The 26,545-nt window shown below is 37.5% G+C and overlaps 1 protein-coding gene across 2 annotated transcripts; it reads right to left on the bottom strand.

Moving 5' to 3' along the window:
• Positions 1-5,971: 5,971 nt before the first annotated feature.
• VIP (vasoactive intestinal peptide) lies at positions 5,972-14,535 on the bottom strand. 2 transcript variants are annotated; one of them, XM_086316638.1, is made up of 7 exons: positions 14,361-14,535; positions 13,041-13,155; positions 11,144-11,266; positions 10,115-10,219; positions 9,235-9,366; positions 8,326-8,414; positions 5,972-6,826 (listed from the first exon to the last, which is right to left on the bottom strand). In XM_086316638.1, the coding sequence occupies exons 2-6, from the start codon at positions 13,145-13,147 to the stop codon at positions 8,369-8,371; spliced, it is 513 nt and encodes a 170-aa protein (XP_086172764.1). In that variant the 5' UTR covers positions 13,148-13,155; positions 14,361-14,535; the 3' UTR covers positions 5,972-6,826; positions 8,326-8,368. The 2 variants fall into 2 exon arrangements, with proteins under 2 accessions (XP_086172764.1, XP_086172765.1); XM_086316639.1 differs by having other exon boundaries at positions 8,326-8,411.
• Between the last annotated feature and the right edge of the window lie 12,010 nt (positions 14,536-26,545).

Below are 26,545 nucleotides of genomic sequence, written 5' to 3'. Positions count from 1 at the left end.
AGATGGTTGGATGGCATCACCGACTCAATGGACATGAGTTTGAGTAAGCTCCAGGAGTTGGTAATGGACAGGGAGACCTGGCGTGCTGTGGTCCATGGAGTCACTAAGAGTTGGACACGACTGAGAAACTGAACTGAACTGAACTGAGGATGATCTTCTCATAGAAACTCACAGCTGATTTCCTCACTTCTCTAAGTGTATCTCAAATTTACCTTTCTGTAAGAATTTCTCTGGGAATCTCAAGAGAAATTTTAAACTTCTTCTTGAACACTTCTTATTCTCTTTCCTTGCATTACTTTTTTCTCCTCAGCATATATCATTTTCTAACATAATATGTATTTTACTTATCTATTTGATTTATCAGATCTTTTGCTTAATAGAATGTAAGCTCCATGGGGGCAAGAATTTATGTCTGTTTTTTTCGCTGATAAATCATCAGAATCAAGAACAGTGGTGGGCACGTAGCAGATTCCTTAGATATACTTGCATAAGAAATCAATAAATGAATCTTATTTTACATAATAACGGCATTTAAATCTGTTAAGGGTGCTTTCTTCCTTGAACCATTTTCTTCACTTGTTTTCCAGAATTACTCTGTTCTTTTTCCTATTTTACTAGTGTTACCGAAAGGTATGTGTGGGTTCAGTTACTCCCCGCTCAAAAGCCAATAAATATGCCAGTTGGAGGGAAGGAAAGTTTGCTTATTTCAGATGCTGGCAATTGGTGGGGGAGGGTGGCAGATATCTGTTCAAAGGCTGACTCCCCCACAACGACAAGCAGGGAGTGAGAGCTTTAACAGACAGACTGGGGAAGAGGCTCTACATGCAGAAACAGCACAAGCATCTCTAAGTCATCTTTGAATTGATCATCAGTGGTCTTACCAGCATCAGCATGGCTGTTTTAGGTACAGCTAATCTTCACTGCGATTCATGGGGTTGCAAAGAGTTGGACATGACTGAGAGACTGAGCTGAACTGAACTGAATCTTCCCTCCCAGGATCCATTTGTTCCCATTTCTTTGCAGCCAGTTCTCGGAATGGTGGCAGCTCATGTCCTGGTATAGTCTGATCATCATGTAGTTAACTTCTCCACCTGGTGTATTAGTATCTATAAGACAGCTCTCAGGATATGGCTCAGAATATTATCCACAGCTCTTGAGAAAGGACTAAAGGTCCTTGACTATGCTTCATGACTACATTATTATTAATTAGTCTCCTTTGACTGTTTTCCTTTGTTTCCACATTTCTCACTTCTCTGATTAAACTTATTCTTTGACTAAAGTTTTCCACAAACAAAAGACAGACAGGAGACATGATCTGTGTGTGGTGGGAGCAAGAACCATATGGTCCGTTTCACTAGCTTTTCTTTTTAGTCCTTTTTACCCCATTTATTTCAAATCCTGAAAGATGATGCTGTGAAAGTGCTGCACTCAATATGCCAGCAAATTTGGAAAACTCAGCAGTGGCCACAGGACTGGAAAAGGTCAGTTTTCATTCCAATTCCAAAGAAAGGCAATGCCAAAGAATGCTCAAACTACCACACAGTTGCACTCATCTCACACGCTAGTAAAGTAATGCTCAAAATTCTCCAAGCCAGGCTTCAACAATATGTGAACTGTGAACTTCCAGTTGTTCAAGCTGGTTTTAGAAAAGGCAGAGGAACCAGAGATCAAATTGCCAACATTTACTGGATCATCAAAAAAGCAAGAGAGTTCCAGAAAAACATCTATTTCTGCTTTATTGATTATGCCAAAGCCTTTGACTATGTGGATCACAATAAACCGTGGAAAATTCTGAAAGAGATGGGAATATCAGACCACCTGACCTGCCTTTTGAGAAATTTGTATGTAGGTCAGTAAGCAACAGTTAGAACTGGACATGGAACAACAGACTGGTTCCAAATAGGAAAAGGAGTACGTCAAGCTGTATATTGTCACCCTGCTTATTTAACTTATATGCAGAGTACATCATGAGAAATGCTGGGCTGGAAAAAGCACAAGCTGAAATCAAGATTGCCGGAAGAAATATCAATCACCTCATATATGCAGATGACACCACCCTTATGGCAGAAACTGAAGAGGAACTAAAAAGCTTCTTGATGAAAGTGAAAGAGGAGAGTGAAAAAGTTGGCTTAAAGCTCAACATTCAGAAAATGAAGATCATGACATCTGGTCTCATCACTTCATGGGAAACAGATGGGGAAACAGTGGAAACAGTGGCTGACTTTGTTTTTCTGGGCTCCAAAATCACGCAGATGCTGATTTCAGCCATGAAATTAAAAGACGCTTACTCCTTGGAAGAAAAGTTATGACCAACCTAGATAGCATATTGAAAAGCAGAGACATTACTTTGCCAGCAAAGGTCCATCTAGTCAAGGCTATGGTTTTTCCTGTGGTCATGTATGGATGTGAGAGTTGGACTGTGAAGAAAGCTGAGTGCCAAAGAATTGATGCTTTTGAACTGTGGTGTTGGAGAAGACTCTTGAGAGTCCCTTGGACTGCAAGGAGATCCAACCAGTCCATTCTGAAGGAGATCAGCCCTGGGATTTCTTTGGAAGGAATGATGCTAAAGCTGAAACTCCAGTACTTTGGCCACCTCATGTGAAGAGTTGACTCATTGGAAAAGACTCTGATGCTGGGAGGGATTGGGGCAGGAGGAGAAGGGGACGACGGAGCATGAGATGGCTGGATGGCATCACTGACTCGATGGACATGAGTCTGAGTGAACTCCAGGAGTTGGTGATGGACAGGGAGGCCTGGCGTGCTGCGATTCATGGGGTCGCAAAGAGTCAGACACGACTGAGCGACTGAATTGAACTGAACCCCATTTATTCCTCAATAACCCAAACTATTAATGTTGGCAAGTCTCAGTGCTATGGTTCAATTGTTGTGTGTTCAGTCATGTCTGACTGTGACCCCATGGACTGTAGCCTGCCAGGCTCCTCTGTCTATGAAATTCTCCAGGCAAGAATACTGGAGCTGGTTGCCATTTCCTACTCCAGGGGATCTTCCCAACCCAGGGATCGAACCCGCATATCCCACAGCTCCTGCAGTGGCAGGCAGATTCTTCACCACTGAGCCACCTGGGAAGCCCATGGGTTCAATTGTGTCCCCCATATCCATATGTTGCAGTCCTAATCACCAGAGCCTCAGAAAGTGAACTTCCTCAGAGACTGGTTTTTATAGAAGTAGCCAAATTAAAGTGAGTTCATTGGGAAGGATTCTGATCCCATATGACTGGTGTCCTCATTTAAAAAAAAAAAAAAAGGGAAATTTGAAGACACACAACACACAGGGAGAACCCCATGAGAAGATTAAGCCAGAGATTGAGGTAACACTTCCACAAGCAGAGACTGTCAGGAAACCACCAGAAGCCAGGAAAGAGGATTCAGTTCTCCATCACCGTGCTTAGAAGGAACCAACCCCACTAACAGCTTGACCCCTGACTTCTAACCTCCGGAAACAATACACTTCTTCTGCTTGAGGCTCCCTATGGGGTGCTTTGTGATGCCAGCCCCAGTGAATGAATACACTCAGGGGTTTCAGGTGTCAAGATTCTTCTCTAGCCACATTCAGTCCCTGGGTGATCTCACTCTTTTGTGTCTTTAAATCCCATCTACACACTGAAGTCTCTCAGTAATTTATCTCCAACCCAGTGTCTCCTCAACTCCTCACAGTTCTCCCCAACTCTACACAACATCAGATTTAACCCATCAAAACAGACCTCATCTTCTCCAGGAACCCCCTTACCCACAGTGTTCTTCATCTCACTTAATGAAAACCTCATCCTTCAAGTTGCTCAAGTTGTTTACCTTGGAATCATTCTGGACTTTTCTCTTTCATATCTTCCATTTATCAGCGAAAAGCTTGATTCTCCTTTTGAAATGTGTTCAGACCACTTCTCACCACCTGCACTACTGGTGCCCTGGTAGCCATATTGTCTCTCCCACAGTTCATAGCAGCAGTCTCCTCATGTGTCTCCATCTTCCATCCTTAGCCCCCTTTCTCCCGCTTCCCAGTACAGCAGTCAGATTGATTGTGACAACATGCATTTCAGAAAATCCGAAATTCTGCATTGTCTCTTCCTCTCACTCCTCAAGCCCTTAACAGTAGCCTGTGAGGCCTCACAAGTTCTGTGCTGTGTGCTTAGTCGCTCAGTCATGTCCACACCATGGACTGTACTCTCGAAGGCTCCTCTGTCCTTGGGGATTCTCCAGGCAAGAGTACTGGCGTAGGTTGCCATTCTCTCCTCCAGGAGATCTTCCCAACTCAGGGATCGAATCCAGGTCTCCCACATTGCAGGCAGATTCTTTACCGACTGAGCCACCAAGGAAGCATCACAAGTTCTAGTCCTTGGTAAAATCTTTGACCTTGTCTCCTCCTCAGTCCTTGTCCAGCTCATACTGTTTGGGGCATCCTGCCTTCCTTGCTGTTCAGATGTGCCAGACTATTCCCTCACTTGCTCTTGATCTTGCTTCTGCCTAGAACACTCATCTCCCAGATATCCTCCTGGTACATCACAGTCATTGATGTCTCTTGAAGGAATAGGGAGTCAATTGAGAAGGAATGGGGGTGTCTCTTGAAGGAATAGGGAGTCAATTGAGAATATTCATATTAATGAGATAAAATCAAAACTCTTTAGGGAATTCCCTGGCAGCCCAGTGTTTAGGACTCCACGTTTTCACTGCCAAGGGCCTGGGTTTGATCCCTGGTCAGTGAACTAAGATCCCACATGCTGTGTGGCATGGCCAAGAAAATACATAAATAAAATAAAACTCTAGATTCACATTCAAATTGCACTTTAATGATGCCCAACTTTGATCTTTATAAGCTTCTTGTGTGCAAATAGCATCTAGAATTTTCTGTTTTCACTGCAGTGAGCGTTTTGCATAGATAAGTCACTTAATAAAGATCTATAATTTGTGAAATCAGATATGAAGGAAAGGTACAGTTAGTCCAATTCATTTCAATTTGTATAAACTATTTTCCAATTACTAGTAATTCTAGACTAGTCTCTCCTCATGTAGCCATTTGTTCTAATTGTAGCAAATGAAACTGAGCAAGGTTTTGCCTGTAATGATGATGATTCTTCATTAATAGTTAGGAGCTACCTGATTCTACTTAACCTGATTTTCCTTGTCATTTCTTTAAGTCTTTTTGGTGAGAATTTAAGATGCGTAGCCTGGGATTTTAAAAAATCCCTGCATGGACCTATTCATTTTTTTAAATCATTTTTTTGGGTTTTTATATTTATTGTTGTTGTTGCTGTTTAGTAGCTCAGTCATGTCTGACTCTTTGCAACCCCATGGACTATAACCCACCAGCTTCCCTGTCCACGGAATTCTCCAGGCAAGAATACTGGAGTGGATTGCCATGCCCTCCTCCAAGGAGGAGGAGTTCTAGTTTTAGAGTTTATAGAGTTATAGAGGAGGGATTTATAGTTATAGAACCTTGGTTTTTTCACTGAGCACATGATCTTCCAGAAAAAAAAAAATTCCCAGCGTCTTTTGCAAATGACTCTGACTATAACACTATGTTCTACTCAGGGAATGTTAATGTAAGATATCGGTTTAAGAGAGAATCAGCATGCACTCTTTTTTCCCTTTTCTTCAATGCCTCTTCGTCCGTCCTGCTGCCTAAAATGCAAGTGTGATGGCTGGAACCCTAGCTGCAATTTTGGATAATGAGGAAAAGGGCTATGTCCTAGAAAATGAGGGGTGAGCTAGAAGGGGTTTAGCTTACTGAGGGACTCATGGAGCAGAACCATCATGCTAACCCTTGACATTTTACTTCTGGCCTTGTATTAGAAAGAAATTTCTCTCTTACTTAAGTCATAGTTATTTTAGAACACACTCAAAGTCAAATATAATTCTACCCTAAACATCACAAGAACTATTTAGTTCCTGGAACTTTGGAGCTACAACAAATTGCTGCAAAGAATCAAAACAGTATAAAGAATCAAAACAACAGAAAGTGCCTGCAATGATAATCAAAGGTCTTTATTTTCTATATTTAATTTCTTACAATCATTTTGGAAAAATAGTTGTTTCTCCAAATGTACTTTCACTGAAGAAAGCTGATATGACCTAAGCATTATCTGAGAGACAATGGAAAAAATATTTATCACTGAAAAACAAGTGTTCTATTCAGTTTACACGTTACACATACTTAACACAAGCATAAAGGAAAAGTTCAGTGTCAGAAATAGAGGCCATTCTCCTTAACTGAAGCATTCAATCAGAAGAGTATTTGGCAATTAGACATTCAAATTTGAAAGATTTAAAAATCTCATTCAAAATGAATGCTGCCTAAGAACATGGAAACACACAACATTTTCTGAAAATCTTTTTTTAAAATAATTTTTTTATCTTTGCTTTTGACATTCTCTTAAATACTCTGAAGTTTATTTAACACAGCATTCTATCTGCTCAACATTCAAATTTAGATGTGCTAATTATCAGCTCCACTCTTCTGCATAGTTAAGTATGTCCTATAAATAAACACATCAATTTTGCTCGATTACTATCCTTCCAAAAAGCCTCATATAATTGGAATTAACCTAGTATTTACTTATCATTAAATATATTTTTATTAGAAAGGATACACAGCACATGAAATCACAGAATTCTCATGAGTTAAAGACAAATTTCAGAACTCACAAATAATATTTACAATGTAAACATCACAGTTATTACATCAGAGTAAAATAAATCACAACATTCACAACACAATGTATTTTATTTGGTTTTGATATTGAAGTAGTTTTCTTGAATTACTTATGTAGAACTCAAAATAAAATTACTTCACTTATTGTTTTCCTTCAAGAATTCTGAAAAAGAAAGAATTGGTGTTTTAAGCATAAAATCATTTTTATTTACAGCCTCTGACTTTCATTTACTGATCCACTCATTTAATAAATATTTATCTTTGCACTTGATCAGCAGCTTTTGAGAGGGGATCACATTTTGGAATATCAAGAGGAACTCTTCCAGAAGAACTTATTGTTGGGAAGGGAGCCGGAATGTGAAGGGGTTCTTTAACTAGTCATAAATAATTACTTATTTGTAATTTTCACAATTGGCTGACCAGCAAAACTTCCTGTTAAAAGAATTTGTCCAATGTCACCCATTCAAAATAGCAAAAAATGGAGGATGGAATCTCTTAAAGGGACAGAGTAATGAATCCTCTGTTATATTTCAGTGCCTATTGTATTTCTTAATTTAATGGAAAAGTCTTATTTGATAAACTTCTTTGAGAATCTGTATGTTACTCTCTTTTTTGAGCATTCGAGGAGTTTGTTTCTCTGAAATGTCTGTGCATGATGAGGAAAGGGCACCTGCAACACCCTTGACCACATATCTCTCTTACAGGGATTTTTCATGCTACAGTAGCAGAGTTGAACAGATGTTACAGAAACTGTAGAATACACAAAACCAAAAGTTTGTCCTCAAAGTCCTTTAGAGAAAAATTGTGACAACTTGATATAGTGATGCTACGAAATTTCTTCAAAGACTTGCCAAGCATTATAAAAATATTTTATGAGCTACTGTAAACATTAATGTCACTCAGGAAAGAAATATGCCTTGTGTCCATGTTCACACAAAAACAATTTTGATGACAACCTTGTCAACTTAGCAAAGGAAAAAAAAATCTATTTGTGTTTTCTCTACTCCAAAAAGGTTTTACAGTGGATATTACTAGAGTCGTAGTATCTGCACTCACTTTATAGATAAAATAAGCTAAATTTGACTTTTACTCCATGAAGTTTATTATGTTTCAAGAACTACAATATCTGCTGTTCACCTGAAGCTATCACAACTTTGTTAATTGGCTATACCCCAATGTAAAATAAAAAGTTTAAAAAAAAAGAAATATAATGAGACCCAGGGTGTCTTGTTATTTTCACAGTAACAAGCCACACTTTAATTTGGTAGTATTTCCTTATACTTAAATGAGATGCTAACAGTCAATTGTGAGACTGGACTTTAATAACAGCAACATGGCTTTACTATCAAAGAGGAAGCCAGTTTTTCTCAGTAGTATGATTCAGTCTCTTTTTTCAATATTTCTTCAAAATGACAGGAATGAGTCTGAGCAAGTAGGAGGTACTGAACTGTTTACTCATTGTGAACTGTCTCTTTCACGCTATCAGAACACTGTATGAATGGTTTCAAGCTCTACTAAGCTGTGATCCACTTAGGTAGAAGCGTCCTTCTTAGATAAGGTCTCACTGGGAGAACATTATGATGTTTTTTACCAAGTGAGTCCTACCTACTTAAATACTGAGATGATTCCTACTAGCATATAAGAACACACAGATATACTCACCACTGGGAAGTTGTCAGCAGCTTTGCTCCAAAGAGCTTTCTCATCATTTTTCTAACTCTTCAAGAAAGTCAGGAGACTCTCCTTCACTGCTGCAGACCAGAAAGAGAGAATTGTGCTTGTGAAGGCTCTTGGATGAGAAAGCTTCTAAAGAAAAGGTGAGGAATGGCCTAGACTGTACAAGGTACTCAGTTAAGTGCTCTGGGGGCTAAACACTTCTGTTTCAGGTGAGTCATTACCTTTGACTGGCTCTTCAGTCTTAAATTGTCTAAAAGCTTTCCTAAAGAATTATAATCTGGTGGGCAAAGAGATCCATCTTGCTTGATCTCACCCAAACAGAATTGTCTTGCATACTCCCCATCTAAATAAAAATAACTGGAATAAAAGAGAGAAAAGATCGTATTTCCTATAAATTGTGTTCCAATATTTACATACCATGGAAAGACAGGTTTTACTGAATCCGAGAAGACAAAATAATTCATGGTTTAATTTGGTAAAATACAGATAATTGAATTTTCAGGTAAAAAGGGAATTCCATGTGGTAACAAATTGCCAGTTAACTGTCCTTCACATGTTTTAAAAAGCAGCACTTTTGATAAAACCTTTTCTTAGACCCAGACTAGATGTCTCTACAGTCATCATTTTTAACCCTGGAGGCACATTAGCATCAACTGGGGAACTCAAAAAATACCAGTGTCCACAGCCACATGCCTAGGGACACTAATTTCCTGGCAATTGGTTTTGGGTTAGGGTCAGACATCAGTATTTTTTATATTCTCCAGGGTAATCTAATGTTAGCTAAGGTTGAGAATTACTGCTTCAAAGGTAGAGAGGGAGATATGTCTCCATATGCAACTACTATTTGGAAAGTCCGTTATAATTTCCCATGTTAGCAAGTTCTCATTTCTTTACCTTCGCTTTCCATTTAGAATTGAGTTCAGGTATTTCTTCACAGCCATTTGTTTTCGAAGGCGTGTGTAGTTGTCAGTGAAGACAGCATCTGAGTGGCGTTTGATTGGTCCCTGGTCTTCTGAGATGCTATTGCTAAGAAACATGAGGATAAGGAAGTCAAACAATAATTTCTTGGAGTCAGATAAAAAGGAATTCCAACACCCAGCTCATTTTCTATCACCAAAAAACTGAAAGAAAAAAGCCTCTAAGCCTAAGGATGGGGGAGCATGGAATAATCCAATGTACTTTGACCTTCACTAGGGTGCCTTTAGACGTTCTGTCCTAACTGAGCAAATAATTTATAAAAAAAAATGAGGGACTAATTGAAATTGTGTTCTTCCATTGGAAGAAAGAGTTCTTTAAAAGTAAACACTTCTTAAAGACACGAATGAATTCTTCTTCATGAAGAGATGCCAATTTAAGTCATGCCATATAAAATTCAGTTATTAACCATTTAAAGACAAAATCTTCCAATGCTTAGCTTGAGCAGGAAGTAAAATACAAACGCTATAGCTGGTCTTACAATTTGCTTCAGTTTAGAATACGTCTTATTTTGTTTTTACTGTGTCTAGTTCAGTTTGTTTGCCAATTTATAAATGATTATTATTTAAGAAAAATAAGTGTGTCTGGAGCCTATGAATATGATATTACTAGGAAACCTTATTTTCTTAATCTATGGGTCTAGTATATTTTATTGAAGCATATAAATTATTTTATAATGAAATTAAACATTATTGAGTTATCAGTTTTGAATAAAATAAATAAGTTGCTTACAGTGAAGATATAATTGTCTAATTTAATAACCATAACATGCTTTTTAATAGTAATAAATTCTCTTTACCTAACTCGTTTTCCAATAAGGGACTCAAGGTACTTTTTGGCAGAAAGTTGACCCAAGAGTCTACTATAGTCACTGGTAAAAACTCCATCAGCATGTCTGACATTTCTGAAACAAGGAAAAAATGATAGTCATTATTTTGTAAATAGTTTGCTAAAAGATTATTTTGGCTCATTAAATAAAAAGGAAACATCAACTTATTTGATAGCTTCTCATTCACACTTAAGTCCAAAAGGAAGTTTCTAAACAACTGAATAAATAATATATTCTAGTGACTTATTTCCAGCCCCAAATTTTGAAAAATTGAAGAAGTTAGCTTTTTAAGGAACATATCTCAATATTAGTGCTTCCTGATAGAATCTGTAAAACTAATTCTTTTCTAAAAAATATTGGTGGGAAGATATATTTATTTTCTATTTATTCATGGTGATTTATTTCTTCTACTCTGAATAAAGATATATGCAAGGGGAAATTATTTTGATTTTAGCAAACCTTATTATCCCTTTTGCTATTTCTTCTGCCAAAAGGTTGTAAACAAAATCTCTTAAGATAGACTCTAAAAATCTATAAACCAAATTTTCCATCCAAATGAATTATACTTCATGCTTTGCCTTCTGGATAGAGTTACTCTGTCTATACTGGAATGTTGCTCTGGACAATATTCTATGAAATGAATAGCTTTTATTATTAGACACCCTTTCTTTGCATAGAAGTGAAACTCTAGCCTTAGAACTTTTTCCATCATGGAATCTCAAATGTTGTAGTTTTACTACTGTTGACATAATTTCTGATGTTAAAAATGTATGCAACAGAATATAGGTGGATGACTTGCTTAGCTTGGCCTGTTACAATCTCTACAAGTACAAATCATGCAAGCATTAAGAGTTTCAATAAATCAGGCTGCATGAAGCCATGACATATGGAAACTCATAGTGCAATGCTATGAGAATAGCTTCATGGTGACACAAAAATAAAATGTTTAGATTTCAAGAAAGTATTTGCTAAAATAAAACTCAGTAAAAATGAACTCACCTGGATACATCATAATAAGGTGTGTCATTTTCAGCCAGCGCATCTTGTAAAATGTCAGTGTCTGCTTTTAATGAAACTTGATCAGGTTCATTTGCTCCTTCAAATGGTATTCTGTCCCCCATCCTGGTAGGAAAGGGTACAGTAAAGTAAAATACAATCTTTTCTCAGAAGCTGGTGCTTACAGTTTTATAGTCATTTGAGATAAGATACTCAAAATCTTAGGAAATATCACCCACTCATAATATGTGGATGGCAAAATTGAATTAATGACTTCTATAGTTTATGAAAGTGTAAATAGTAAAATTCTTATTTATTCTATAAAACAGATGCCATACAACTTTTACAAGCTGTATATAACAGAAGTTAGAGCTACTTAGTTCAGAATTTCAGAACATTAAGCAAAGTACACTTCCTTGGCAATAAGTAGCTTCACTTTGCAAAGTACACAGGTGGAAAGATCTTACACAAAATAGAAACTTTGGAAATTTCTTTATATTCAATATGAAAATTGCAAGCAATTCACATATTTCTTGATGGCCAATATCATGTGTCTCAACATTTCTCAAGATCTGAGTATTAACTATTTTTCTTTCTCTGAGTCCATAAATTTTATTTCAAAGATTCACTTTGGTGTGGTGCATTTCTATATATTGACCAAGTCCAAAGACTCTCTCTGTCTCTGAATAGTCATTCAAACTCAGTGAATTTTGTTTTCAATGTTATGTAATAGCACAATTTTAATGAAGGCTATCCAATGCTTTACTGGAAGGCCGAGAATAGTCCTGCCTATGCATGGACTATGTGGGTCCGTGCACATTTTGAACACCAGCACACTGTTAAAATCATGCGTGTGCATGTTTTCACTGTTACCCTATTAAGACTGTGTTGGCTGCTGGGCACTTGTGTATCTTTGGGTGAGGCAGTTCTTGGTAGTCAGGAGCAAGCAGCCCTCTTTAAGAGTGAAGTTTTAGCAATTAATGTAAGCTTCAGCATTCTTGAGATTATTCATCTCTTAACTATTCCGACAGACTAGTTCTATTTAATTATCAAAGCAACATACAATCTGACTTTAAGCAAATTTCACAGAAAACCACTAACAGCTAAGAGATTATTCATTCTATTGAGCATATGCCTACCTTGAACAAAGAATTGGAAATGAGAAAATAAGCAAAGACATGTAAACTGGAAAGAAAAATAAAGCTAATGTAGTTTCCTTTTACTGTTTCCTTCTTTAGCATAAATTTATTTCAAATAAAGCTTTAGAGGTGAGTTGTATTATATGAATTTGAAATATGAAATGCAATGTAGAGAGCAGTAAAACGAAGAATTTGTGGTAAAAACTAAGTACCTTAAAATTCACTCATTGGGGAAGGGTAACTCAGTAGATTAATTATCTCACAATTTTTAACACTGACAAATTGATTCTGCCTAGATAGTCTGTCCAACATGATTTTATACATATTCCACTAATCAACTGTTCATGATTATTTGCTGATTGATCTTGAAAAATGAACTCAAATGAAGTGGGCAGCTAGACACATATTTTTCTATCAGAAACTGAACTGAACTGAGGTGACAATGAGAACAGCTAATTACTCAACTGAAACTGGTTTGAATGAAAGGAAATCCAAGTCCTCTTTCTGCCTTGCTTGGAAATGTGATCCCTCTTACCTATAAAACTAGTCATCAACACTGTCTTTCTGGCCCTGAGAGTGAATTCCAAAACTCAGAACAATCATGTTGCCCTGAAGTTGAAAAAACTTGCTTAACAAGTCAACCAACAGATTTTAATAAAAATACATAGTTTACAAAATTGAGCTGTCTGAAATAACATATCAGAAATTCCCATTTACATGGAGGAAGAATGTTCAACTGTCTGAATTGAAAGAAAGCCTACCTCAGAGCTGAAGGTGCTCCAAAAAGAGGCCACGCCAAGGTCTGGGAGAAGAGCACGCTGAACAGCGTCAGGAACACAAGAAGCTGGGGCTTACTTCTTGTTTCCATTGCAGGACCTGGAAGGGGAGACAATCACAGCTGTAAGTTTTTCCAACCACAGCTGTGCCTGAAAGCTAACTCTGTGTGTCTAGCAGTAATTCCTGAGGACTCATGAAGAGTTTAGAAAAAGCAATTTATATCTTATAGGAAGTGTTTAACTGCAGTATGATTACTTTTTAAATTAAGAAGGTTTTTGGGTGTGTGAACAGTGCTTAGATAAAGATTAGGATCCCTTCAACTTCTGCCTCTCTCTCACTAGGCACAAGATTGAATGCAATACTTTTATAGTACTGGAAACAACCATAATGGCAATTTTCTTATAACAGAGTTGTAACATCCATGTTTAATATATTTTCTAACTATGAAGCAGCTTCAAGAAACTGACATTTCTTCTACTCTAAGTTTTTAGTGCCTGAGTAATGGAAAAGTGGAGTGTCACCTATTTAATAATTTGTGTATATAGGTACATGTATACCAATACATAGATACAGATCAGTAAAATTATTTTGTGTATACATTTTTCCTCTTTTAATTATAAATTTTACTGGGAGCTTAATCTCCTTAAGGAGTTTGGGTCTGAACAAACTAATTCAATTAATAGTGTAAATTAATACCAAAAAATCACTGAGGTTCATATTACCACCAAAATAATTTCTGCCATAGGAGGAAAAATATAACAAATGCAAAGCTTGTATATTTTTACATCTAATTGACTTACACATTTCATTTGTAAATAGGGTGCAGATAGAAACTTCAGAGTTTGATGCCTGTTTCTTGTGCTGTTTGTAAGACTCACAGCATTTAAACTCAGAAGAAAATAAATGTTTTGTAAGTTCACATAATTAACAAATGAAATGGAAAGAACAGCACTAAGTAACAAGTTGAAACTTTCAATACATATGTACCCACTGAACTTTCAGTTAAAAATTTATAAACAAGCCAAAAAAAAAACCCTACTTGAAGGCATTATTTTAAAGTTGGCATTGAGTAAAAAAACAGAGTAAAGCATTTCCAACTAAAGAATTCAGAAAACCCATTCATATGTGAGAAGTTGAGGCATTTCTATACTTAACCAGATGACTTGAGAAACTTGCATTTTTATTGTTGTAAAGAAGGAACACTGTAAAGTTATTTTTCAAGAGAAATAAAAACTCAATATATCCCGAGAAAAGTTCCAGAGTAAGGGGGAGAAAAAAAGAAGAAAAGTAAAGTTTTCACTTACTTTGCCGAATAGTGTTCTTTGAGAGCTTTCTGTTGAGATTATGAGAGCTGTCTCAGGTGTTGAAGTCCTGGGAGTCGACAGTCTTCACGAGTTCTCTTGCCCTTACAGCTGAACCAGAACTTGGTGCTGGCTGAGGTTGGCTACTATTGCCAGCAACTGCTTCTCACTCTACCCTGACCAGCATTTCAAGCCCATCATTTTATAGGGCTTATGCGTTGGGCTGAGCAATCACACAGCTCTCGGAAAGACGTCACAGTAGTACTCTCATGGGATGAATAGGACTTGAAATTCTTATTAAATTGTCATTATGCTTGATTTATATAAATTTAGAGTGAGTAACTTCAAGATGTAAGATATAAAGAGGAAATTTACTTTTCTTTAAACAGAAAAGGGTACTGAGCTTCATGTGAAATATTTTAATCTCTAATTAGTAGTAATGAAATAAAAGACTGATTAGTATTATGCCCAGGGCCACTGGGAATGCCTTTAGAAAATAAGAATTTTATGTGTAGGAACAGATGCAGAAAGCAACAAATACTTAGGCTCATGGGCTTACCAATGTATAATTCTCCTTTATTACAAGTCATCAATTGCCCTAAAGCCTTTTTATTTTTATACTATTCATATAGACTCTGACTTAATCTTTTCTGAGATCTATCTTAATTGTAAAAGCACCAGAAATAGATTTCCATATTCTTTCTATTATTACATTTTCCTTATATTGAGACTAATCCCTGGATAAATTTTCAAAAAGCCTCTAAGACAGTGTGATATGGACACTATTGCATAGAATAGTAGCAGTACTGCTGTTTCATATTGGTAGAAAATGTCATCATTCCTAATGTATTTTCACACACATGATCTCAAATGATCCAAAAAAACTTAATAAATTATCATATTAGATAGCTTCAAAGGGTCATTTTTTTCTTTCTTTTTAAAAGTCATGCTCATCAATTTTTTAAGTTCTTGCCCCATGTGGAATTTTATGTATCCCTGGACATATACCAACATCCATAGAGTTTATAACATTTCCAACTCGTCACTTGACAGGTGATTTCAAAGAACTGGTTGGAAAGCCTTTATGGAGTACTTTGACAGATACTTAATTTCTATTTGTGGGTTTCTAATTCAAAGTAGCCTAGCATACATTCAATCAGAGTTTAACGTAAAAAATACAGAAGCCTGAACAACTTCATGGACAACAAAGTAAAATGCTATCCTTCCTTTTACTTAAAAAAATGGCCGGGATATGTATTTTTACATTTTTCTTTGTAAGTTCCTGAGGGAAGGGGTAACAGCTCTTAAGCCCCCTTTCCTTCTACTTTATGATTTCAGTATCTATTTGCTTCATTCAAATCCAGTAAAAGAATATCCTGCTATGCTTCATCATATTTTCTAACCCAGTTACAAGAAAAATTAAATGAATTAAATTTCAAAATGTCTGGAAATTTGTTTCCCAGTTGACAGCTCTGACTTAAGCCAGAGTTCCTGTGGCTTAATTCCAGGAAATCTTTTTTTACCTGATGGTTACAAGCTAGAGGTTGACATTATTCTCATATGGAATTTTTTTATCTTTAGCTTTTCGTCACCTAATTCCCAGGGAAGCAATTTTATTTAAGAACAGCAACAGCAAAATATGTTTATTGAGAGTCACAGGAAATCCAATGCTGAAGGTAAGCAGAAAAAAACTAAAAGTAAGACATAAAAGTTTGTTTATTACTTGGTCTAAGCGAGCACTTAGCATTCACAGAGTACCCACAGTGGTTTTCCAATGGTGAAGACAGTCTCTCCAATTATAACAATAAATTATAATAATAAAACACAAAATAAAATTAATTCAACCTTAATACCTCTGAATAAAAGTAAACTAAATCAAAGAATTGCATTTTCTCCTATGAATTCAAACTAATAGAAAGCAGAACTGAATTTCAAAATGGGATCATAGCACCATCTGCAGGTTCATAAGTCTTAAATCACAGATTAGATTTTTTTTAAATGTGTGGTGTTTTTTTTTTTCTCTCTCTTTTCTTGAAGGAAATAGATGTAAACCAGAGGTCTTTTATCCAGCTAAATTATGGAATTTTCCAGAAAAATAACCATGTGAAAAAATACTGTAGCTGAGTTTATCCTGAACACTTTGTTACTATAAAATTCAGTAAACACAAAACTATAAATACGAATTTACTGTTTAAATCTGCTTTCCCCCCTACTTTGGCATATCTTTCCACAATGTTCCCACATCTCTAGCAGAACTTATTTCCTACCTAAGACTTTTCATGAAAATGATATTATGAAAAGAACAACAGGCACACACAGACTCATTTCAGTGCCTGAAAGTACATTTTTAAAAGGCTGAAAAATATTCAAAGAAGAAAAATGCTTTGTTACATTTGAAAATTATATGAAACAAAATTTCAGTGCTCATCAATGAAGTTTTATTGGAACACGGAAATGCTTGTCAAATATGTATTATCTGAGGCTGCTTTTGTGATACAGTGGCCAAGCTGCATAGTTGTGACAGAGACCGTATAGCCTGCAAGACCTAAAATGTTTACTATTTGACCCTTCACAACCAAGCTTTGTGGACATCTGGCCTAGAGCCTCCTGTTAAGGAAGATATTTAAGAAGTTGTGTTAAACTTAGCATTCTTAAATCCTTTACATTTCAGTAATTTTACTGGGAAATATATGCATGTGTATATATGTGTGTGTATATACATATATATATATATACTTTTAATATACATTATGGATAATATGGCTTCCCTGGTGGCTCAGATGGTAAAGAATCTGCCTGTAATGCAGGAGACCTGGGTTTGATCCCTGGATTGGAAAGATCCCCCGAGAAGGGAATAGTTACCCACTCCAGGATTCTGGCCTGGAGAATTCCATGGACAGAGGAGCCTGGCAGGCTACGGTCCATGGGTTGCAAAGAGTCACACACAACTGAGTGACTTTCACTTTCACTTTCTTGGATAATATGTTTGTATGTAAATGCATATGTGTTATATGCATAATGTATGCATGTATCGAACGCCTCCCTCTACTGAATACTCTCCAGTTGCCCCTTTGCATCTGTTCTCTGCTCTACTATGCTCTGTGGTCCTCTGGCTTCTGGTTGGACTTAGCCAAAGGGAGGCACTAGTAGAAAACTAAGGGACTGAAGATTAGAGAAAGAAATGTTCTGAATATTTATTCTCCATAAGCCATGGTTTGGAAGAGACTACATTCCTCTCTCAAGACCCAGAATCTGCACAGTGGCCCCTCTCCTGCAGCCCTACAGGTGCCAAAAGCTCAGGGGCTGAGGCTATTCCATGGGTCCTTTGCCACCTCATTAGTTCTCAACGTATTTACTAAATTCTCCTCAATCCTTATTAAACTCTAATATCTTCATGAAACTCTGTTCATCTAACCTTTGGAGAGAGCCATGTGTGTCCTGCTCAGACCGTATCTCAACGTCACGCTTCAAAGAGTAACTGGAGACACTGAAATTTAGGATTCAATAGCTGCAGGAAATAAGATCTGTCACTGTTTCCACTTTTTCAGTGACATATTTTATTTCCTTGGACTCCAAAATCACTGTAGATGGTGAGTGCAGCCCCAAAGCTAAAAGATGCTTGCTCCTTGGAAAAAAAGCTATGACAAATCTAGACAGCATATTAAAAAGCAGAGACTTTTACTTGGTCAACAAAGGTCTGTATAGTCAAAGCTGTGGTTTTTCCAGTAGTCATGTACAGATGTGAGAGTTGGACTATAAAGAAGACTGAGTGTCAAAGAATAGAGACTTTCAAACTGTGGTGCTAGAGAAGACTCTTGAGAGTCCCTGGATAGCAAGGGGATCAAACCAGTCAATCCGAAAAGAAATCAATCCTGACTATTCATCGGAAAGACTGATGCTGAAGCTGAAGCTCCAATACTTTGGCCACATGATGGAAAAGCTAACTCATTGGAAAAGACCCTGATGCTGGGTAAGATGGAGGGTCAGAGGATAAGTGGGCAACAGAGGATGAGATGGTTGGATGGGATCACTGACTCAATGGACATGAGTTTAAGCAAACTCCAGGAGATAGTGAAAGACACGGAAGCCTGGTGTGCTGCAGTCCATGGGGTCACAAAGAGTTGGATTATAACTGAGCAACTGAACAACAACAACAACAAAACTTTAGAAAGCTTTCTTGTTTTTAAAGTTCTAATATATTAAATTTAAGTTGAGAGAATCCTTGGAATAATCATTGTGGAAGCTCATAGAAAGGTCACTCTAGCCCTGAGCATGTCTGCCGGACTGGTGAACAATTAGTTTTTGAAGGTTGTGAAACAGAGATAAACAAGAAGCCCTTTCAGACCCTTGCTGTTACTCAGGTCCCTCCAGGAAAAGAGGCTGGATCTATTGTGACACATATCAGGAAGAAAGGTCATTGTACTGCCAGAAGCCAAACACCAAACCCTGGTGGGGTCTCTGTGGTGAGCAGTGCAGTGGTCCTGGGAAGGACATCTGAGGCCATCACAGCCTCCACCTCCCAGGGCTCCTGGCGCCTGGTCCTCAGGAAATAGACTCTCACTGTCTAGGAAGCAGGAGATGTGGCTATTTGATAAACTTTATTTTTTAGTTAATCATCATTCTAATATCCTGTATCTGTAGTCATTTCTCTGTACTTCCCAGGCTGAGAGACTGATGTTCTAATTTCTGACTCATAAAACCATAATTTTTAGGTAAAAAGAATGTAAGATAGTGCTGTATCTTATCTGCCAGTTTGTTGTGAGAGATTGTCGGGCTTCGATATCCAAAAGAGGCCTCAGTTTCTATTTCATTTAGGGACACAGAGTTGAAAAGCCAAACTCTGTTTCCTATCTTAGCTCTCAAGGGGAGCAAAGATCAGTGGAAAATAGAGACACTGAGTACATAATTATAAGGTTTATGAAAGGCAGAGCGGGTATTTCTGAGAGCATGATATCAAAGCAGAGATTTATTGAGGGCATGCGCTTTGGCTTAAAAACTAATGGAGAAAAAGAGGGGCAAATATTCCATGTATAAAAATAAAACAATAATACATTTTAGAAGAGCTGGAGGTATGACATACATGAGAAATTGGTATGGAACTTCATCTTATGGAAAAGGAGCACCAGTAGGTAGGGGATGATATGAGCTTCTATTTGCTTTGTCTGCTATAACAGATAACTTACTGGGTATAGAAAGACCAGAATGTCAGTCTGCTGAAACTAGTGTTCTAGTTCCAGAGGATACTAAAGCAGATTTCCTGTCCAAAAGAAGAAAGGAAAAAAACAGAGTCCTTGGGATCCAATAAGGAGAGAAACTGCTCTAATCATTTATAAAAATAAGAGTTAGAAATTGGATGCTCTCATCAATTGTAGCTTCTTCTAAGAGATAGTAGGTTTCAAATGTATAAGGACTTCTGTCTTTACAAAGATTCCCCCAAAGTCAATTCATCCAGAAATTGTAATTTAGAGTATAAAAAATGGCCAGGGTCTCTCAAAAATCTCCCTCTCAACATTGTTATGTGACATAATAGACATGAGTTTGCGCAAACACCAGGAGATAGCGAAGGACAGAGAAACCTGTCATGCTGCAGTCCATGGGGTCGAAAAGAGTTGGACACGACTTACTAACTGAACAACAAACAACTTTTGTTAATCCAAGTGGCATCAGTCAAATAGCTGGCTTAAGTTACTAAACTAATATGGGTATGGAGAAACTAAATGCTTTATAAAGCCAAATTGAGAAAAATACATCTTCAGATCAGATCAGTCCCTCAGTCATGTCCAACTCTTTGCACCCCCATGAATTGCAGCACGCCAGGCCTCCCTGTCCATCACCAACTCCTGGAGTTCACTCAGACTCATGTCCATCGAGTCAGTGATGCCATCCAGCCATCTCATCCTCTGTTGTCCCTTTCTCCTCTTGCCCCCAATCCCTCCCAGCATCAGTCTTTTCCAATGAGTCAACTCTTTGCATGAGGTGGCCAAAGTACTGGAGTTTCAGCTTCAGCATCATTCCTTCCAAAGAAATCCCAGGACTGATCTCCTTCAGAATGGACTGGTTGGATCTCCTTGCAGTCTAAGGGACTCTCAAGAGTCTTCTCCAACACCACAGTTCAAAAGCATCAATTCTTCGGCGCTCAGCCTTCTTCACAGTTCAACTCTCATATCCATACAAGACCACAGGAAAAACCATAGCCTTGACTAGACAAACATTTGTTGGCAGAGTAATATCTCTGCTTTTGAATATGCTATCTAGGTTGGTCATAACTTTCCTTCCAAGGAGGAAGTGTCTTTTAATTTCATGGCTGCAGTCACCATCTGCAGTGATTTTGGAGCCCAGAAAAATAAAGTCTGACACTGTTTCCACTGTTTCCCCATCTATTTCCCATGAAGTGATGGGACTGGATGCCATGATCTTCGTTTTCTGAATGTTGAGTTTTAAGCCAATTTTTTCACTCTCCACTTTCACTTTCATCAAGAGGCTTTTTAGTTCCTCTTCACTTTCTGCCATAAGGGTGGTGTCATCTGCATATCTGAGGTGATTGATATTTCTCCCTGCAATCTTGATTCCAGCTTGTGTTTCTTCCAGTCCAGCGTTTCCCATGATGTACTCTGCATATAAGTTAAATAAACAGGGTGATAATATACAGCCTTGACGTAGTCCTTTTCCTATTTAGAACCAGTCTGTTGGTTGGTTTCCTATTTGGAACCATGTCCAGTTCTAACTGTTGCTTCTTGACCTGCATACAAAGTTCTCAAGAGGCAGATCAGGTGGTCTGGTATTCCCATCTCTTTCAGAATTTCCCACAGTTTTTTGTGATCCACACAGTTAAAAGCTTTGGCATAGTCCATAAAGCAGAAATAGATGTTTTTCTGGAACTCTTTTGCTTTTCCCATGATCCAGCGGATGTTGGCAATGTGATTTCTGGTTCCTCTGCCTTTTCTAAAACCAGCTTGAACATCTGGAAGTTCACGGTTCACATTTTGCTGAAGCCTGGCTTGGAGAATTTTGAGCATTACTTTACTAGCGTGTGAGATGAGTGCAATTGTGCAGTAGTTTGAGCATTCTTTGGCATTGCCTTTCTTTGGGATTGGAATGAAAACTGACCTTTTCCAGTCCTGTGGCCACTGGTGAGTTTTCCAAATTTGCTGGCATATTGAGTGCAGCACTTTCGCAGCATCATCTTTCAGGATTTGGAATAGCTCAACTGGAATTCCATCACCTCCACTAGCTTTGTTCATAGTGATGCTTTCTAAGGCCCACTTGACTTCACATTCCAGGATGTCTGGCTCTATCTTAGCTTTGCCTAAATAGCTTTAATATTGCATATTTCCCTCATTCTTAGAAACCAATTTGGAGGACCTAGAAAATGTCAGTAGTTTGTAAAATAGTAATTAAATAAACAGCAAGATAAATAATTGGAATAAATTAAACAAGACAGTCACTAAATGTGGAGAATCTTAAACTAGAGAAATATCAAGTGTATCACAAAAACTATACAATATTAGATAGTCTAAAGGTAGTGCCTCTGAGTTGGAGGATAATTGCCTGCTTGCTTGTCTCCTTTTCTGGGGTAAGAGAGGTGAAAGTGAAGATGGTGGGTGGCTTATTAGAAAAGAAAGATATAGGAAATAGAAAATCTTTAAAAAACAATTTTTTTTAACCCTCCTGACAGCCTTAACCTATAAAGAGCTTTTCAAAATTAACCTTGCATCCCTAAAACTTTTCTTCTAAAAAAGGTGTTTATGGCTAATGGAAAAATATATCTGTAAATCAAATATGACTAAATATGCTTTCATTTTTATATAAAGTACTAGCTTTTCAAAGATGAAGAATATTTGTCGTTTTGTTCTTCCTTCCCAATAAGACACCTCACTCTGAAAATGATTTCCTCTGAGAGAAGCCCACTTGTTTAAAATGACTAAACTTCAGCTTCTTTTGAAGCAGAGTAGTTTACTTAAATGTCTCACACATTAGTGCAAAATGCTAAACACTTCATAAAATGGTAACTGAATTTGCCTCTTTCTTTCTCTCTTTTGTTTGTTTTTGGTTGCTCTGGGTCTTCATTATGGTGTGGGAGACTTTCTAGCTGTGGCATGCTATGGGACATGTAGAATCTTAGTTCCCTGACCAGGGATCAAACCAACATCCCCTGCATTGGAAGGCGGTGGATTCTCAGTCACTGGACCACCAGGGAAGTCCCTGCTTATTAGTTTCTTTTTGTTTTGTTTTGTTTTTTAAACATATACTGTGTAGTGGGCTTCCCTGGCATCTCAGACAGTAAAGAATCTGCCTGCAATGCAGGAGACCTGGGTTTGATCCCTGGGTTGGGAAGATTCCCCTGGAGGAGGGCATGGCAACCTATGCCAGTATTCTTGCCTGGAGAATCCCCATGGACAGAGGAGCCTGGCAGGCAACAGTCCATGAGGTCACAGAGTTGGACATGACTGAGCAATTAAGCACAACACAGCACATACAGTCTAATAGGAGACATTGTATTAAGTACAGTATCATTTGATCCAAACAATACTATGAGCTAAGTGTTATTTTCTCCATCTTCAGCAGGGAAAAGAAAATGCCATCTAGAGGAATTAATTAATTGGCACAATATTGTCCTACTAATGAGTGGAGGACCTAGTATTTAAAAGATAGGAAGTCCATTAGTGACTAATGAAATCCTCAAAAACTCTAATGAAAACCCTGGAATTTGTCAAGGAATTTTCAAATATTTATGAAATAAAAATCACAAGATTAAGGAAAGAATGAAAAATATTTATAATCCCATTACACAATGACTATTTCCATTTCTTTCACGTTTTTATACATATATGTTTTTAGTTGTTGAATGTATAACAGTTGTTAAGTATGTGTCTATATCTTAGTATTTTGCTATCCTTTCTTGATGCTTAGTCAGATGTTTTCATGATTTTACAAATTTTTATAACTTCATAATATTTTTATAATATTGCACTTTGTGGATATGGTGGCACTAGTGGTAAAGAATCCACCTGCCAATGCAGGAGATGCAAGAGATGCAGGTTTGATCCCTGAGTTGGGAAGATCCCCTGGAGGAGGAAATGGCAGCCACCTCCAGTATTCTTGTCTGGAAAATTCCATGGACGGGGCTATAGTCCATGGGGTCTCAGAGTCAGACACAACTAAGCAACTGGGCGTACACAGACATCCCCCTTAATACAGCATCTCTGGGAGGTGGGAGAGGTGGGTTCTTCCCAGTATTTTCTTATATTCTCTTATAAAGAAAGACATGCTGGATATCTTCATGAACGTATATAGCTCTTTTGCTTTCCTTAAATAGCTTCACTGGGATAAAACCCTGGAGTAGAATTGCTGTGTCAACTCTGGTGTAAACAGTCATACAGCTGGCTGGAGAAATTTGAAAGGATGAAGAATAAAACATTTAAGTGGATGCTCTTAATTACATACAAATGCAACAATACTTAAACAGTAGCTGACTAACAGGAGATGTCCAGCTATTCTGCTAGCAGCTCTCAACTTCTCTCAGCTGTGCAACCTTAAATAGAATGATCACCATACAAATGCTCTTGAAGAACATGCTTGTGTGCTCAGTCGTGTCCAACTCTTCGTGACCCCATGGACTGTGGCTTGCCAGGCCCCTCTGTCCATGGAATTTTCCACACAAGAATACTGGAGTGGGTTGCTATTTGCTGCTCCAGGGGATTTTCCCTATTATCTTGTTCTTTAATAATTGAATAGCATTTTGAGTGCAATAGATATGTTGCTCCTCATCTAGACACACACAGTGGAAAGGCATATTCTTTTAAAGTATTTGTCTCTTGTATCACGTCTCTCGTGTCTCCTGTATTGACAGGAGGGTTATTTTACCACTAGTGCCACCTGAGAAGTCCCATATATTTTGTATATTTTATGTATTAAGAAAAATATATTAGAATATGAAAGTGAAAGTGAAGTCATTTCCGACTCTTTGCAACCCCATGGACTGTAGCCTACCAGGCTCTTCTGTCCATAGGATTTTCCAGGCAATAGTATTGGAATGGATTGCCATTTCCTTCTCCAGGGGATCTTCCCAACCCAGGGATTGAACCCAGGTCTCCCACATTATAGACAGATGCTTTACCGTCTGAGCCACCAGGGAAGTCCATATTAGAATATACACACATATATTTATATACTTTCATACTATGCTTATATAATATATAAATTATATAAACATAATATATATTATTTATATTAAATATATATGAATTATATTTTATATTAAGAAAAATATTAAGACTATATTTATATAGCTTTAATATATATACAGTCTTAAGGTCTTGGCTAGATTACAAATATAAAAATTTATTATGCATCTTTTGTGTGTGAGTACAGCTTAAGATTTAATATATATTTTATATATAAATATACATAAATGAAAATATGTATTGACTATATATCTTTTATCAGGGTTCCCTGGTGGCTCAGAGAGTAAAAAGTCTGTCTGCAATGTGGGAGACCCAGATTCTGTCCCTGGGTTGGGAAGATCCCCTGGAGAAGGAAATGGCAACCCACTCCAGTATTCTTGCCTGGAAAATCCCATGGATGGAGGAGCCTAGCAGTCTATAGTTCATGGGGTCGAAAAGAGTCAGACATGACTGAGCGACTTCACTATCACTATATATCTTTACAACTACTTAATATATAAAATATGTATGAAAATTTAAGTTGTATCCACACACAAAATACACAATAAATATTTATACTTATGATTGAAACAAGATCTTAGGAAACTTCTGGCCTGACTGGCTATTGCTAGAAACAAAACTTTTAATTTCTTTAAAGCTAACAATACCGTTCGGCAAGGTATCTCATTCATTTGCAGAAGAATACATTTTGCAAGCAATTTCCGTTAGTATATTGTTCCAGGAAACTGCATCACTCAAAGCCAGACTGTCTATGGGTGATTTATTCAACATTTCTTTTGTAATGTTCAAGATAAGCTCCTGATTACACTGGCTTTGAAAATATTCATGTTATGCTTATCAACACACTGACTGAACTTTTTTTCATTTCATTTGGAGTATACGCAAAATTATTTTCTATAAAAATCTTTATCTTTCTTGAAAATACACTTGGCCTTACCTCTGAGCATATATGAAGCGGATTTCTCTTCCAATCAGTTCTAAATCAGCGCCTCAGATTTTATAAGGGGTCCAGTCAGTGGTGCTAGTGGCAAAGAATTCACTTGCCAATACAGGAGACATAAGAGGCATGAGTTCGATTCCTGGGTCAGGAAGATTCCCCTGAAGGAAAGACTGGCAATCCACTCCAGTATTCTTGCCTGGAGAATCCCATGTGCAGAGAACCCTGGCAGACTACAGTCTATATGGTTGCAAAGAGTCGGACATGACTGAAGCAACTTAGCATGCACGCACAAGTCTGCTCTATTGAACTGACTCATGGGACATATGTTTTCTTTTTTTAGGGGACATGCTGAATTTTTTTCATTCTGAGAAGTAGAGAGCACAATCTCCAAACCCATTATCATATATATTTTTGAAAAGCTTATTAATAAAAAGGTATCCATGGACTTCTTTGGTGGTCGAGTGGCTAAGAGTCTGCCTTCTAATGCAGGAAACATGGGTTTAATCCCTGGTCAGAGAACTAAGATCCCATATACTTCTGGGCAACTAAGCCCACACATCACAGCTACTGAGCCTGCATGCCTCAAGTTAGATTCAACCTATTCAAAAATAAGAAAATAAATAAATTTTTTTTTAAAGAAAAAGATATCCATAATGGATTTGCAGTTTCTTTACTTCTGTAAATCAGTGCTTCTCAGTCTTTCCTGGAGCAAAGATCCTTCTGATAAAAGTTACAAATCCTGTCCTCAGAAAAATGCATTAATGCCCACTCACACCTGCTTATGTACACAACTTACAGGATCCCTACAACTTTTCTTTTAATGTTTATTGATCAACTCCCTTTGGGCTTTTGAAACTGTTTAAAAAGATTTGTTCCAGATACTCCAACATCTCTCAAGATCTCTAAAGTGAAGTGAGTGAAGTCGCTCAGTCGTGTCCGACCCTCAGCGACGCCATGGACTGCAGCCTTCCAGGCTCCTCCATCCATGGGATTTTCCAGGCAAGAGTACTGGAGTGGGGTGCCATTGCCTTCCAAGATCTCTAAGATGCCATTTATCTGGATGA

This window comes from Bos grunniens, chromosome 9, assembly GCF_055505025.1.
Source record: "Bos grunniens cultivar Pamir isolate PY7600 chromosome 9, Bosgru_T2T1.0, whole genome shotgun sequence".
Classification (NCBI taxonomy): domain Eukaryota; kingdom Metazoa; phylum Chordata; class Mammalia; order Artiodactyla; family Bovidae; genus Bos; species Bos grunniens.
The sequence above is the reverse complement of the archived record's forward strand: the minus strand, read 5'-3'. Positions and strand labels throughout refer to the sequence as shown.

What these genes read in the sequence shown, in the direction of transcription:
- VIP (XM_086316638.1), bottom strand. Translation starts at nt 13,147, where the DNA reads ATGGAAACAAGAAGTAAGCCCCAGCTTCTTGTGTTCCTGACGCTGTTC. An exon ending in CTTATTGGAAAACGAGTTAG is followed by an intron (nt 9,367 to 10,114) that starts GTAAAGAGAATT and finishes CATGTTTCTTAG; the next exon opens with CAATAGCATCTCAGAAGACC. An exon ending in ATTCTAAATGGAAAGCGAAG is followed by an intron (nt 8,415 to 9,234) that starts GTAAAGAAATGA and finishes TCTGGTCTGCAG; the next exon opens with CAGTGAAGGAGAGTCTCCTG.